Below are 15,729 nucleotides of genomic sequence, written 5' to 3'. Positions count from 1 at the left end.
CAAAAACTAAACAAGAACTAAACTGAAAACTACTCATATGACCAAAAATAACAAAGGATATGTTTTGGAAGTTTCTGCAGCGTTGTTTTGAACCTCATTGTTGATTCTCAAGAATAACAGACCAGGAAAATGAGACACAATTTCAGTCACCGCAAGTCAGTAACTACGGTAAACGATCTGCTTGTCGAGAAGAATAGTTTGGAATGCAGCGCACCGGAAACCGATGGTAGAAGTTATGGATTGGAATATATACGATACAAATACATGATTTACTTTTCTTCACAAACAACCTAATGATTAGACATAGTGTTTAATAAAATGTACGAGTGTCTAAGAAATTACCGTCTTTCAGTTAATTTTATAATAATATCTTATCGGAACTTTGATCACAAGCCTATCTTCCAGGGGTTTTTTATCCAAAAGAATTGTGGGTATTTCTAAGCGGAAGTGGAGTTTGTTGTCTTTGGATACTGTTCTGTGGGTCTACAAATTCGGATGAAGATAAACCATCAAAAATTACAGAAAACTAAAACTATCATTATACTGACTCCATAGGTTTTAGAAGATTCATTCGCCGGTAAGTTCAGCGGTGTAAAGTGTCGCCTTGTCCTTTCAGGTTAAGATATGTGTTTGTGAGTGTGTGTGTGTGTGTGTGAGAGAGACTAGAGAGAGAGAGAGAGTGTGTGTGTGTGTGTGTGTGTGTGTGTGTATGAGTGAGTGTGTGTGTGTTTGTGGTTTGTGTGTGTGTGTGTGTGTGTGTGTGTGTGTGTGTGTGTGTGTGTGTGTGTGTGTGTGTGTGTGTGTGTGTGTGTGTGACAGAGCCAGACAGAGTGAGAGAGAATGCATATTACTGTATATCTCAAACGATTGACTCAAGGAGCACTCTACTACTGATCGAAAACTCTTTTTCAATTAGCCTAGCTACTACATGGTTTGTAGCTGGCATTCATTCATCAGCAACTAGCATTATCCCAATTGTCTTTGTCATTGAGGAAGCTGCAATCTGTCATCAGGGGTACAATGGCAGATGACCCAGACATTGGCAACAAGCTGCAGAGCACCAGTTGCACATCCATCAACGTCAAACTTCCTTCAGCCGCAGCTCAGCGCAGTAGGGGATCACGATCACACAGAACTCTCTCCCCCACCGACATTCGTTTTTCAACAGAGTTTAGAGGACCTGACCTCTCCCAATCCTTGCCGGGCGCCACCCCTCAGGCCTCACTTGACACAAGTCTTCGACATGGAACGGTCAATCAAAGCGAGTAAGTTATCGTAATCTGTGATTTGAGGGTTTTTAACGTAAGTTGTCGTAATCTGTAATATGAGAATTTTAGACGTGAGTAAGTTGTCAGAATCTGTAATATGACGTTGTTAGACGCGAGAAAGTTTTCCTAATCTCTGATATGAGAATCTTATACATGAGTAAGTTTTTGTAATCTGTGATATATTTATGAGGATTTTGGAGATGAGTAAGTTTTCATAATCTGTAATATGAGAATTTAAGATGTGAAAGAGAAAGAGATATGCTTCAGTTTCGGATTCAGTTCTCTTAAATAGTGTTTCGAGAAGTTAAGATGCATGAGGAACATCTCAGTTTTTGTATCTTGAGAGTAATTTAATTTTATATAGTCAGCGGCAAACTAACGAAAGTGTACATGTCTTATTTGACTAGCTTTCAGAATGAGTGTTGAAACTGTAGTACACACAGTATAAAATTCCGTCGCGATATAACCTTCGTGGTTGAAAGCGACGTTAAACACCAAATAAAGAAAGACAGTATAAAATTGACTATAAACAACTAAATGTACATTTGATGAAAAGTAGTATTTCTTTTTCTTGCAATTATTTCATGTTGTACACCCATTTCTACAAAGAATAAGAGTTCATTTGGTTACAACAAAGACCTCAGGCTTCCATGTGCTGATCTTTATTGAATTTGTATATATGTCACTGACGGGGCGCAGTGGCGTGGTGGTAAGACGTCGGCCTCCTAATCGGGAGATCGTGAGTTCGAATCTCGGTCGCTGCCGCCTGGTGGGTTAAGAGTGGAGATTTTTCCGATCTCTCAGGTCAACTTATGTGCAGACCAGCTAGTGACTTAACCCCCTTCGTGTGTACACGCAAGCACAAGACCAAGTGCGCACAGAAAAGATCCTGTAATCTATGTCAGAGTTCAGTGGGTAGAAGCACAAAAATACCCAGCATGCCCCCCCCCCCCCCCCCGAAATCGGCGTATGCTGCCTGAATGGCGGGGTAAAAACGGTCATACACGTACAAATTCACTCGTGCTAAAAACATGAGTGAACGTGGGAGTCTAAGCCCATGAACGAAGAAGAAGAAGAAGAAGTATATGTCACTGGATGTATTTAAAAATATCAACATGACTTTACAGCCTGAAACCAAGTGTGTAGCCCGCGTACATGCAGTGGATCCTCCCTTTTAAGACCCCCCAATTTTAAGACCTTTACTTTTTCGAATTCTTTGTTCATAACATCCGTAAATTAACCCCCATTTTAAGACTCTTTCCTTATCAAGAGCTGATTGTCTCAGATTTGTGGAGGTCTTGAAAAGGGGGTTCCATTGTATAAACATTTTCTTGTTACTGCAGTTCAATACGCCATGCAGCAGCCTCCATCATCGAAAAGGCCTGGGTAGCTTATCGTGACAAACAAATGTTTCGACTTCTCAAACATTCTGTCTGTGCTGCGGTGAGATTTTTCTTTGTTTCTACTTTACTGTTTGTTTCATATTGAAAAATGTCTTATATTTATTTTTTTATTTTTTTTCTCTTTTTTTTCTCATCATCAAATCAAACAGCAAAATGCAGAATAATGTTTTTATATGGGTGTGTAAGGTTTGTTCTTCTTTCTGTTACGAATTCGTATGTGTGCATGCTTTTGGATTTCCTCTTATTCTTATTAATTCTTTGCTTTTCATACCCTAGCTTGACAGTGCCATCTCAAATGGTTTCTTAATAATAGAAGATTTTTTTAAATAACTCTGTCACTGCTACATGGCCGTTTGGCAGAGTAATGCTGCTTGAAGTTCGGACAAATATTTCGACTTCCGTTTCCGGCCAACACGTGCTCGAAGTAAACAAGCAAGGAGAGAGGAGAAAAATCAGTCAAAACATTATGCGTTGCTCTCAGGGAAAGCGCAATTCTAATAGCCGATACGTACCCTGCGCGTCAGTTTCTTCCAATTTGTGAAACGTGACATTACACACCAGGCACTAGCGGGAAGGTGTGTCTCAAACATGTGTAAAGGAACCATGTAATGTTTGTCTGAGCATAGATCATTATCCTGGACTGCCAACTAGCTCTCTCTCCGCTCTTTCTCTCTATTACGAGGTAGCGGCCTCTCGCATTTAGGAACCTACGCTTACATGGCCTTTCAGAAATCAGGGGGATGTCATATCCGGTGTCGATTGTAAACATGGACGAAGTTGCCGAGGTAAGTTCTGAAAATGCTAAAATAAACTCAGCTAAAGTGCATATGGAACATGTTTTTCGATGAGTTTTGTTTAAGTTTAGTATGGAGTTTTGGAAAATCCAGTTCATTGTCACCTCCCATTGTCACAAATAACTGGACCGTGCTTTCTTTTCACTGTCTTCGAATCGCTGGCCTTTCAAACCGGACGCTAAGCGCCCCTGAAAGTCGAGCGTCGTAACCTCGAAGGGTCATGTGACGAGTTGGCGGTCCAGGCTATTTGGTCTATGGCCTGAGTAAAGAAAGGGTACTCACTCTTTCACAACCCATACAAACCGACATTTCCGGAATTTGTCTATTGAGAATCATGCATGTGTAGAAATATCTACAGTATGTTTTATTGTAAATCTTTTTGTGACAGGAAAACTCACTAACCAGTGAAATTTTGCGGAAAGTGATCCCAAAGGAAGCCGAGTTCTTCAAGGATAAAAGTTCACAAGTACGAGTCAGATTCAGGTATGTGCAGTGTCATGCCTAATTAAAATCATGAAGCTCATTTATAGCCTTTTTTAAATTCAGAAATAATCCCCTATTCAAGTTTAGTATTTTGCATGCAAACATATGTGTAAGTAAAAGAGAGAGAGAGAGAGAGAGTGTGTGTGTGTGTGTGTGTGTGTGTGTGTGTGTGTGTGTGTGTGTGTGTATATGTGTGTGTTTGTGTGTGTGTGTGTTTGTGTGTGTGTGTGTGCACATATTTGTGTTTGCATATTTATATGTGTGCTTGCATACATGTGTTATTTCTCTGTAACTGAAAAGATCTGTAAAAATGTACAACTTTTATTGTGGGTTGTAAGTAATGTTCTCTTAATGTATGTAAAACTATTCAGACGCCTATTAAAACTATTGGTCTAGAATACAGATGTAATCTATGTTGAAATCACAAATGTTCCTTTTTATATTTAGTCAAGTTTTGACTAAATATTTTAACATCGAGGGGGAATCGAAACGAGGGTCGTGGTGTATGTGCGTATGTGTGTGTGTGCGTGCGTGTGTGTGTGTGTGTGTGTGTGTAGAGCGATTCAGACTAAACTACAGGACCGATCTTTATGAAATTTGACATGAGAGTTCCTGGGTATGAAATCTCGGAACGTTTTTTTCATTTTTTTGATAAATGTCTTTGATGACGTCATATCCGGCTTTTCGTGAAAGTTGAGGCGGCACTGTCACGCCCTCATTTTTCAACCAAATTGGTTGAAATTTTGGTCAAGTACTCTTCGACGAAGCCCGGGGTTCGGTATTGCATTTCAGCTTGGTGGCTTAAAAATTAATTAATGACTTTGGTCATTAAAAATCTGAAAATTGTAAAAAAAAATAAAAAATTATAAAACGATCCAAATTTACGTTTATCTTATTCTCCATCATTTGCTGATTCCAAAAACATATAAATATGTTATATTCGGATTAAAAACAAGCTCTGAAAATTAAATATATAAAAATTATTATCAAATTTTTTTTTTCGAAATCAATTTAAAAACACTTTCATCTTATTCCTTGTCGGTTCCTGATTCCAAAAATATATAGATATGATATGTTTGGATTAAAAACACGCTCAGAAAGTTAAAACGAAGAGAGGTACAGAAAAGCGTGCTATGCAGCATAGCGTAACCACTACCCCGCTCTTCTTGTCAATTTCACTGCCTATGCCGCGAGCGGTGGACCACGAGTATACGGTCTTGCTGCGTTGCATTGCGTTCAACAGCTACTTGACTAAATATTGTATTTTCGCCTTACGCGACTTGTTTTTGTTTTCACTTGAAATTATTTCTTTGCAGGTTTGGAGGGCAAGAATTTCCACCATTGATTTTCTTCAAGATCTATTCACATGCACACGATGGCAAAGGAGTAAAATACTTCAGTGGAAGAAAGATGATCAAACCTGCGAGTGAGGTACCTATAACCTGTGCTTTGGTTTGATCGTTTGAAACAATTTTCTGATTGATGATATAATTGTAGCTATGTGAAAAGTAGGATATGCGCCAAAATGGCTGCGATCTGCTGACCGATGTGAATGCGTGATGTATTGTGTAAAATAATTCCATCTCACACGGCATAAATAAATCCCTGCGCCTTGAATATGTGCGCAATATAAATTGCATGAAATAAAAATTAAAAAAATAAAAAAATCCCTGCGCTTAGAACTGTACCCACGGAATACGCGCGATATAAGCCTCATATTGATTGATTGATTGATAGCTCAAATAGAAAGATGCTTGAATTCAGGCATTACTGGGAACCCCCTTTTTAGAACCCCCAAAAATCTGACAAAATCAGGTCTGAACAAGAAGGGAGTCTTGTTTGTTCGTTCATGGGCTGAAACTCCCACGGCTTTTACATGTATGACCGTTTTTACCCCGCCATTTAGGCAGCCATACGCCGCTTTCGGAGGAAGCATGCTGGGTATTTTCGTGTTTCTATAACCCACCGAACTCTGACATGGATTACAGGATCTTTTTCGTGCGCACTTGGTCTCGTGCTTGCGTGTACACACGGGGGGTGTTTGGACACCGAGGAGAGTCTGCACACAAAGTTGACTCTGAGAAATAAATCTCTCGCCAAACGTGGGGACGAACTCACGCTGACAGCGCCCAATGGATACAAATCCAGCGCGCTACCGACTGAGCTACGTCCCCGCCCAGAAGGGAGTCTTAAAATGGGAATACATTTACAGAGGTTATACATAGAAAGTCTAAGAAAAGAAAGGAAGTCTAAAATTGCGGGGGGGGGGGGGGGTCTTGAAGGGGGGGGGGTGCCAATGTACGATGGCTGTCTTTAGTGCTGGCAGTGAAGGTACGGAATGTGTGTGTGTTTTTATCTGTCTGTCTATCTGACTATCTTTGTCCATGTCTGTCTTTCTGTCTGTGTCTACTTCTTCTTCTTCTTCGTTCATGGGCTGAAACTCCCTCGTTCACTCATGTTTTTGCACAAGTGGATTTTTACGTGTATAATAACGGTTTTTACCCCGCCATTCAGGCAGCATACACCGATTTCGAGAGAAGCATGCCGGGTATTTTCGTGTTTCTATAACCCACCGAACTCTGACATATGGATTACAGGGGGACTCTCTAAGGCTGATGGGGAACCACCATATTATAGTTTATAAGAAAAGAGAGGGAGTCTAAAATTGGGGGTGTGGGGGGGGGGGTCTCAAATGGGGGGTTCCACTGTATATAAGGTAAGTTCGGTCTTTTGTCTCCGTATGATGGCTTGCGTGTACACACGAAGGGTGATAAGGCACTAGTAGGTCTGCACATAAGTTGACCTGGGAGACCGGAAAAATCTCCACCCTTGACCCACCAGGGGGCCGCGGCCGGGATATGAACTCATGATCTTCCGATTAGGAGGCCGATGTCTTATCCACTACGCCACTGCGCCACTGCGCCCGTCTGTGTGACTATCCTTGTATTTATTCTGTAGGTGTCTGTCCTCCTCTGTCCTTCCATCTGTAAACATGGGTACGGTATAATGTATCAAAGATCTTTCTTTGACTGCTATTGGCTGTGGCAATACCCATACTTGACCGCTACTGCATCCTAATTGCTATTCTTTTTACATTTAGTCAAGTTTTGACTATGTTTTAACGTAGAGGGGGGAATCGAGACGAGGGTGTATGTGTGTGTGTGCGTGTACTGTAGAGCGATTCAGAGAAAACTACTGGACCGATCTTCATGAAACTTGACATGAGATATCCTGAGTATGGTATCTCCAGACTTTTTTTCATTTTTTTGATAAATGTCTTTGATGACGTCATATCTGGCTTTTCGTGAAAGTTGAGGCGGCACTGTCACGCTCTCATTTTTCAACCAAATTGGTTGAAATTTTGGTCAAGTAATCTTCGACGAAGCCCGGACTTTGGTATTGCATTTCAGGTTGAAGGCTTAAAAATGAATTAATGAGTTTGCTCATTAAAGTTGTCATTAAAATCGATTTTTTGCAAACAGATTTAAAATTGATTGCATCGTATTCTTCATCACATTCTGAATCTAAAAATATATACATATGTCATGTTTACTCTTAAAATTAACGAAAATAGATCAAATAATCTTACGATTAAAATTTAAGAAATCGATCCAAAAATGATTTCATCTTATTCTTTATCATTTCCTGATTCCAAAAACATATAGATATGATAGGGTTGTACTCAAAACCAGCTCAGAAAGTTAACAAGAATACAGAAAAGCGCGCTTTCCTGCTTAGCACAATACGCTACCGCGCTAATCTGGCGTGTCAATATCACTTCGTTTTGCACGTGGGATGTGAGCGATTTCCTTCACGTGGGGATTGACGAAGCTGTACTGTCTTGGTGAAAAAATACAGTGCGTTCAGTTTCATCCCCTGAGTTCGACAGCTTGACTAAATGTAGTAATTTCGCCTTACGCGACTTGTTCTTTCTCAGGCAGCAGAGGACTCTCTAAGGCTGATGGGGAACCGCCATTTCTACGATCAGATGCTTCAGGATACGATACGACAACAACAGGTGGCCATTGTGGATGAAGTGGACGTCACAACGCTGAAAGATTACATGCAGGTACACCACAGCTGTTTCACGATATTTTGTTGTAATCAACACAAATATATAGTTGAAAATACATGATTAAGAAAATATTGAAAGACAAGTTGCATGCAGGTACCTTCACTTATCAACATTTTGTGTGTATGATGTTTTCAATAAATAGTTGAGGAAAACAGTGAATATGTAAGATCAGCCATATTTTCATACTAACTTTTTGTATTGTGTACGAGTCAAGTACTCCTTCTACCAGTACACGCACAGCCAAAACCCAGCTAACAATCTCGAAGGCTATGCTCAATTTGCGCCTGCTGCGAGCTGTGCTATTTTTAGATCCCCTGGGCTGCTGCTTTGGAGTCTGGCACACACGCAGCGCGCAATAATTTAATGAAGGGCTACTTCTCTCTCTGTGTTGATAGAGACGATCTGTTTTCAAAAGATCCGACACTCAGCATGCATTCGATATAATGTTTATACCATATTAAAGACAATTAAATGATGAATTATCACATATAAACTAATTTAGACGAATAAGAACATGCTGAAAGCCTGCACTATTTTCTTTAACGCACGCACAAAACCGGATACGTACACTGTTCCTTCCTGTTTTCATTCAAAATGGCAACCAACGTGTTCAATTGATGTGTTTACAAAAGTGAATCGCAGTTTCTATTGCCTCGGATACTGTAGTTACTTCATATTCAGTGAAGGAAGTCTTGGATTACGTCTTCAAGTATCGACAGTGTGAATTTTTTGTATCAGTTTCCAGTGCTTGGATGTGATGTATTGTTTTAAATCGCCTGACAACAGTCATCCATTGTGATTGTCTTCAAAGTTTTACAAAGTGATTTGCTGTTTTTGATTCTTTGGATACGGTACACTGTTCCTGATCTGTAAATGGCAGGTTCTTTTTAGTAATGTTTCAAAATGGTGAACAAGTGTGGTGTGGTGAACTGTAAAGGAAACTACAACAAGGCGAACAAGTGTCGTTTGTTCAAACTTCCAGCAGACTCATTAGAAAGGCAGAGCTGGATTGCAGCAATCCCTCCACGCGAACACTTTGTGATCAATCCAGAAACATATCGCATCTGTGAACGCCATTGGAAAGAAGGTTATGCTGCAAAAGGGATTGGAACAAAAGCACGGCCTGTTGATCCCCCAACCGAATTTGATGTTCTCAAATCATGTCTGCCGACCTCAAAACCTCCACCTCGTACAACGAATGCTGAGGACCGTCAGCTAGCCTTCTGGAGGGAAAAGGATACTATCAAAGACTTTTCAAGTTTCAGGCCAGAGTCAGAATTGAGAAAAAAGTACACGAATGTCATCATCAATAGAACAAACGATCGGCTTGTGTGTGTCTTCATGAACGATGATTTTAGCGAATCAGAAGTCTCCATCATTGTGGAAAACAAAGCGACACTCACTTGTGTACTTACTCTCATTGCATTTAAGAGTGGAATAAGAGTGCCCTTAGGGAAAATTCTGCATCCTAATAATGGCATGAATTCAAACAGTCAGTTTCTTGAAGCAGTTCATATAGCTGTCAACTTTGAACCCCACTGTGATTCTGTGACCAGAAAAGTTGTAGATATTTTGCGTTCTCATTCGTCCGAGTCTGACTGCTGTAGAGACAATAAGAATGCCCAGAAACTGTCATTTCTTACACATCAGCTGCAGCTTTTGATTGAGAAGCAGTACTCTGTCAATGATTATTGTTTTGCCATCGAGTCGTTCCCCCACTGCAACTATGAACTTCTAAGAGAGTATCTTGTGCTGCCCAGTAAGCGTAAGCTGCAATCTGTAGTTTCATCAGTTGACACTGACTCTGTGTTGAAAGGAACGTTTGAAAAAGTTAAGATCGACCAGCAAAAGAATGTGTTCTTGTTGGTCGACGAAGTGAAAATTAGGCCGACTGTTGCTTTTGCTGGTGGTGTTTTGAGTGGTATGGCAAAAAATGATGAGAACAGCAAAGCAACGTCCATGCTCTGTGTAATGATGAAGGCGCTACACAGGGGACCTAGCGTCATGATTTCTGTGACACCCGTGCACAGGCTGACAGCGGACTACCAGTATGGCGTTGTGATGGAGGCAGCAGGTCGTGTAGAGAAAGCAGGTGGTCATGTTTTAGGGTCCATAACAGACAACCACAAGGTCAATCAACACTTTTGCAAACTGTTCGACAGACAATCAGAGACAACTGCCATAGCCAAGCATCCACTGAGTGAAGAGCGTACCTGGTTCCTCTTATTTGATACAGTTCATCTCCTCAAGTGCATTCGCAACAATTGGATTACTGAAAAGACCAAAGAAATAACGCTTGGTGATGATGCAACTGCATCTTTTGAAGACGTTGTGCAGCTGTACAAAGAAGAGAGAGACAACATCCTCAAGACAAGCCCACTCACTCACTCTGCTGTTTGTCCTTCAAAGCTTCAACTTCAAAATGTGAAACATGTTTTGCGAGTTTTCAATGACAAAGTGGTTGCCGCACTGAGGTTGAGAGGATGCAGTCAGACGGCTAGCTTCATTGAAACAGTCCTCAACTGGTGGAAAACTGTCAATGTATCTGGAAAAGGACAAGATCAGCGTCTGAATGACCCACATCGTGCTGTCCAAGAGAAAGCTTCAACTTCCCTGGATACTTTCTTGATGATTTTCAAGCAGGCAGAGTCAGGGCAGGGAGCATCACGGATAAAATGCCTTACTCATGACACCAGGAAGGCTTTGGTTCAAACCATGGAAGGTCTGAAAGCTGTTTGCCACTATCTGCTCACTTCTGCCGGATTTGACTATGTTGTTCTGAGAGAAATTCAAAGTGACAGACTCGAAGGTGAATTTGGAGTCTATCGACAGACAACCGGGGCAAACTGCTTCATGACATCTAGAGATGTATTTTCTGCCAGCCAAAAACGACTCGCCAAACATGCAGCTTCTTTCCTGGAGTCTATCGAGGTTGAGTCTGCGCCAAAAGAGCACACCTGCCTAGGTATTAGTGTTGACTTTGAGGATGCAGCCTCCATGGAGATCTGTACAGCAGACGTGACACTGACAGCAAGTGAGGAGAGCAGTGCAGCTTATGTTGCAGGCTGGCTGGAAAGCAAGTGTGAAGAGGAGCTTGGGTTCACGGACGAAGAGCCCTTTGTCACCAGTGAGGCCAAGGATTTCATCCACCAAGTGTCTAGAGGCAAGTTGAAGACACCACATGCCTGCACATTTGAGCTTGTGAGGATTGGACTTTCTTTTGTGAAAAAGGCTCGTCATCGGGCATGCTGCCGCAAGAGACTTACTGGCATCTTGTGCACATTGGCCAGTTTCAATGACATAGACATTACTTGCGATAGGCTCTTCAGGCATCTCTCCAATGTGCTGCTTCATGGACTTCAGAATCTGGAACGGGACCACGAGAAGGATGCAGTTCTCCTCCAGACTTCAGTGAAAAGAGCTAGAATGATCTGATCCCAGCGAAAGGGTAGGCCTAAGCTTTTTTGACCCCGCCCCCCTCCCACTAAAAAAGGAAAGATAAACACACAAAAATCCCCCATGCTGGTAATGTAAGGTAACATCCCAAGCCTAAGGCTTGGTTATCTGGGTTCAAGTCCCGGCCAGTGTATCTTGATTTTTTTGCGTGTGTAAAATAGTGCAGGCTTTCAAAGTATTTTCACTAAAGTTGATGCAAATTATTTGAATATTCTTTCATGTATTCGTCAACATATCTTTCACAATTACAACTAAAATTAACATTGTAATGCTTTTCAGAGGACACATTTATAAGTTAGTGAACTCTACAATTATATTGATGTTCATAACGTTTTTGCGTCTCTTGAAGTTGAATAGTAGCCTTTTTACTGCTCACCCCCCCCCCCCTCCCCCCATATTTCTTTCTCTCTTTTTCATTTTCTTACTTATGAATATGATATCCATTGGTGTTTCATTTATTTCTTTAAGTCCTTTACTTGAATGATGATTTTAAAACAAACTGTTAAGTGTTGCAAGCTAAAATTATTAATTGATTGATTTTAAGACTAATAATTATTGTTTTGTTTTGATTGAGAGAGACTCTCCGCTCTGGTAATGCTCATGCTACCTCACAATTTCTGCAAAAACTTAACTCACTCTAGAAGCAATGGGATTAATCAAAACAAACACACAGTACTTACTATCCTTAAAGATAATAATAACAACACATAAAAAGGGCCAAGTAGTCTTACCTCTTCTTGTTCTAAACTCTCACTCTCAGCAAAAAAATTCATCTCAAAACCCATAAAATAGCATTTTTATGTTCACTTTATATCTTCTTTCACAGAATTATGGACAAAAACAACAAAATACAACATATTTTGGCAGTAGGAAGTCATACAATTGAACAAAGCAATGGCCTCTGAGATCAGAGGCCTGAATTTTGGTCTGCATGTCCTGAGAGAAGTAGTCCTTGGTACGAGTTCAAAATGTGTTCAAGTTATCCATTAATGTTCTTCTTCTGCGTTCGACTGGTTGTGTCCCTACATTTAAAAACTTAAGGTGTTTAGAATTTGTTTGCTTTCTGTGATATAGATCAGAGTGTTTTGTGTTGTAGTATCTGTCAAACCTGGATGAGACACCAGCCTATCTAGGAGGAAGAGAAAACTACTGGAGAAAGCTTTCCCTTGACGGTATGTTTTTGTTTGTTGAATCATTTGCCTTTTATGGTTTTCCTTTTTTTATTTTTAAGCTTTGTTTATCTAATATCTCAATAGAAGAAACACTGAAATAACAATAACAACAACAGCAACAACAAGAAGAATGACTGTTAGACACCCTCTTAATTTGAAACATAAATCCAGAAGAAAATAAGGGTAATTAGGATTGAATAAATATTTAGGCCCCCCCAAATTGTTTGTTTCCAATGACAAGGCCAAACAAATTTGGGTCAGTAGGTCAGTAGGTCAGTAGGTCAGTAACCTTTTCATTGGCAGTAAATCATGTGAGCTGCGTCCCCTGGATGTCATAGAAGAAGAGTAGCTTTACTTTTGAAACTTGCAAAATCTATTTGGTCATTTTGTGCCTTGCAAAAACTTATTTCTGTTTCTGTGACAGATTTGCCGCGTCACACTATGTTCTTTGACGTGGTGGACTTTGCCTACAACCAGAGGATGACCCCTCGACTCAAACACCAGCTCTCTCTTCTAATGTCCAGACCTGTCACGCAGGAAATACAAGTCAGGCACATACAAGCCATCTCCAAAATGAGGTGAACATTATGACAGGTTAAACAGATTTTTGCTTCTTTTCAGTACCGTACATGATATATTTTCACTAAGGAAGAATTTGGATCAAAATGTCTTTGAACTGAGATGAAGCAAGGAAAACTACCAAAATCTTGATGTGTGTGCAGTGTGTGTGTGTGTGTGTGTGTGTGTGTGTGTGTGTGTGTGGGTGTGTGTGTGTGTGTGTGTGTATGTGTGTGCATGCATGCATGCATGAATGCGTATGTGTGTGCTTGCGTATGTATACGTGTGTGTGTGCATGTGTGCGTGTGTGTGAGTGTATGCATAAAAACTTTCATGGACATACTGTCAAATTTTATGAAGAATGAATTCTAACATCTCTGATGGGACTTTCTTCCCCACAGAATAAATTCAAAACAATAAGGAAAGTTTATATTTTTTTTGTATCAGTCCCGCATGCACGGATGCCCTTAAAAGTTGACTTTTTTTTATCCTTACACAGTCTTAATCTTCCAATTGTGTTATTTTTCAGAACCCCTTCTATCCCAATTGTGTCAGCACCCACACCGTCAAAATCAAAATTGTCTGGAGGTCCCAGTCAGCAGTCTAGTCGCAGATCACGTCAAGCCAAGATGCGAGCATTCAAGATGAGACGACTCTACAGCAATGAAGACATGGTGTGTGCATACTCACGTGCTCATTTTGTTAAAAAGTCTTTTTCAAGAATTCTCATCCTCTCTCTCTCTCTCATATTAAAGATCAGTCTCTATCTCTCTCTCTTTCTTTTTCTCTCGATCTCTCTCTCCCTCTCTCTTGTCTGCCTTATCTACATGTGAGTGAATGTTTCAGGCCTGCTGCACAAACAAGAATGTGATGGAATGGGTAATTGCTTGAGTGGGATGTGAAAATACATGTAGTAAAAGTAAATTCATCAGAGTAAGAGCATATATGTTTGGGTGCATAACTATTACATGGAGCTGATCAAATAATGGTTTCTAAGTTATGCGACAGATTGACGCGGTAGTCTCCCTTCACAGCAGGCTCTGCAGAGTTGTCTGCCGGCATAGAGAGTGAGGTATTTATAGTAGCTCGACGTTTCTTCTACATCGCAGGCTTAGACACCTTTCAATGTAGAGTTCTGTTTGTGATGGGGTCTGCTTCTGTCTCATATGCTCTTGGGAACCCATGGCAGTTTTTATAGGGCTTAATCTCAACCCCGTTTGACGTACTGGCTTCACCTCAAAATATGATTGCTGTGCTTCATGCACTTGTGTTTCATTTACACAAGTTTAAGTTCTTTATTTCTTTTTTTCCAGGGTGAAGATTCACATGGAGGCCTGGTATCGGAGGAGGACATGGACTACTTTGACAAGTACTGCATCACGGGGGAGGATGGGGAGGAGGAGGGAGAGATGGACACCGAGGCCAGTCGACTGTATGAGTGGACGCAGGGTCTGAACGTCAACGATGATTTCATGGTCACACCTGGACCCCTGTCTGCTGCTTACTGAGGAGTTGTTTCACACAGCGATGGATGTATTTTACACAGAGAAGGGGGGAGGGGGTGGGGGGAGAGAGCAAGAAGGGGCAATGGACACAGAAGCTGCCAAACTGAATGAGTGGATGCAGCTCCAGGGTCTAAATCTCAGTGACAATTTTATGGTCTGCACCCCCTCTATGCTGTTTATACAGAGGCGTTGTTGTACGTCACAGCAGTGGATGTATTTTACACAGAGAGAGTGATGGGGTGGGGGGGGGGGGGGGGGGCGGGTAGGACACAGAGGTCTGCAGACTGTATGAGTTGACGCACTGAGGGTCTGAAAATCAACGATGATTTTATGGTCATCTTTTTTTCTCGTTACAAATCAGTGAAGGACATCATCATTTTAGAAAAAAAAGCTCTACAAACATTTTTCTGGTTTTTGGTGTGAATGTGTTTTCCAGAGGAACTGACTGGAGCAAAAAGCCAAGTCAATGTTTGTGCTTGTTTTCTATAAAAAAACGCTGGCGCTGGACCCGAGTACTCTTCAGACTGGCTCGCTCCCCCAGTATGAAAGTTTTTGTCTTGTGCACGTGGATTTAAAAAAAAAAAAAAATAATAATTTTTTATTTTACACAATTAAAAAAATTATTTGAGTAAAATAAAACATTAAAACGTTCATAATAAACAATAGTAAACAAGAATTAAAAAAAATAAAAAAAAAATAGACCGCCCATGCCAGGAATCGAACCCGGATCCCTTTGGCCACCAAGCCACCACCTTAAATCACTGACACAGTGTCCCTGTCGCTCTCTCTCGTGCTCTCTGTCTCTCTTTCAGTCTCACCGAGACCAAACCTGCACTGTAGTTTCTTTGCCGAGACCAAATTAATCCCCACCCGCTGGCTGGCTTGCAAATTGTCTCGCATGCGATACGCATGCTTTTCATGACGCACGCGTTCGGCTGTTCTATCAGCTCAATGGCTGGCTGTCGCTCCGATTGAATTCGTCCAACCGTCAAGAACTTTTGTGTTTTTTGGGGCA

At 41.0% G+C, this 15,729-nt stretch overlaps 2 protein-coding genes across 3 annotated transcripts; both read left to right on the top strand.

Moving 5' to 3' along the window:
- Positions 1-384: 384 nt before the first annotated feature.
- LOC138983796 (uncharacterized protein CXorf58-like) lies at positions 385-15,118 on the top strand. 2 transcript variants are annotated; one of them, XM_070357125.1, is made up of 10 exons: positions 385-577; positions 1,014-1,265; positions 2,612-2,711; positions 3,854-3,948; positions 5,265-5,379; positions 7,886-8,017; positions 12,576-12,651; positions 13,076-13,229; positions 13,739-13,883; positions 14,523-15,118. In XM_070357125.1, the coding sequence occupies exons 2-10, from the start codon at positions 1,021-1,023 to the stop codon at positions 14,715-14,717; spliced, it is 1,257 nt and encodes a 418-aa protein (XP_070213226.1). In that variant the 5' UTR covers positions 385-577; positions 1,014-1,020; the 3' UTR covers positions 14,718-15,118. The 2 variants fall into 2 exon arrangements, with proteins under 2 accessions (XP_070213226.1, XP_070213227.1); XM_070357126.1 differs by lacking the exons at positions 385-577; positions 1,014-1,265; positions 2,612-2,711 and adding an exon at positions 3,061-3,456.
- On the top strand, positions 8,585-12,448 carry LOC138983788 (uncharacterized). The gene has a single exon (XM_070357115.1). The coding sequence runs from the start codon at positions 8,927-8,929 to the stop codon at positions 11,456-11,458; it is 2,532 nt and encodes an 843-aa protein (XP_070213216.1). The 5' UTR covers positions 8,585-8,926; the 3' UTR covers positions 11,459-12,448.
- Positions 15,119-15,729: the final 611 nt, after the last annotated feature.

The sequence above is a fragment of the Littorina saxatilis genome, linkage group LG13 (assembly GCF_037325665.1).
Source record: "Littorina saxatilis isolate snail1 linkage group LG13, US_GU_Lsax_2.0, whole genome shotgun sequence".
NCBI lineage: Eukaryota > Metazoa > Mollusca > Gastropoda > Littorinimorpha > Littorinidae > Littorina > Littorina saxatilis.
This window is presented reverse-complemented; position numbering and strand designations above follow the sequence as displayed.

Bases quoted from the DNA above. Each gene is read 5' to 3' on its own strand.
- LOC138983796 (XM_070357125.1), top strand. From the start codon at position 1,021: ATGGCAGATGACCCAGACATTGGCAACAAGCTGCAGAGCACCAGTTGC. The intron at 2,712-3,853 runs GTGAGATTTTTC...TTTTTGTGACAG, and splicing joins AACATTCTGTCTGTGCTGCG to GAAAACTCACTAACCAGTGA. The intron at 3,949-5,264 runs GTATGTGCAGTG...ATTTCTTTGCAG, and splicing joins CAAGTACGAGTCAGATTCAG to GTTTGGAGGGCAAGAATTTC.
- LOC138983788 (XM_070357115.1), top strand. From the start codon at position 8,927: ATGGTGAACAAGTGTGGTGTGGTGAACTGTAAAGGAAACTACAACAAG.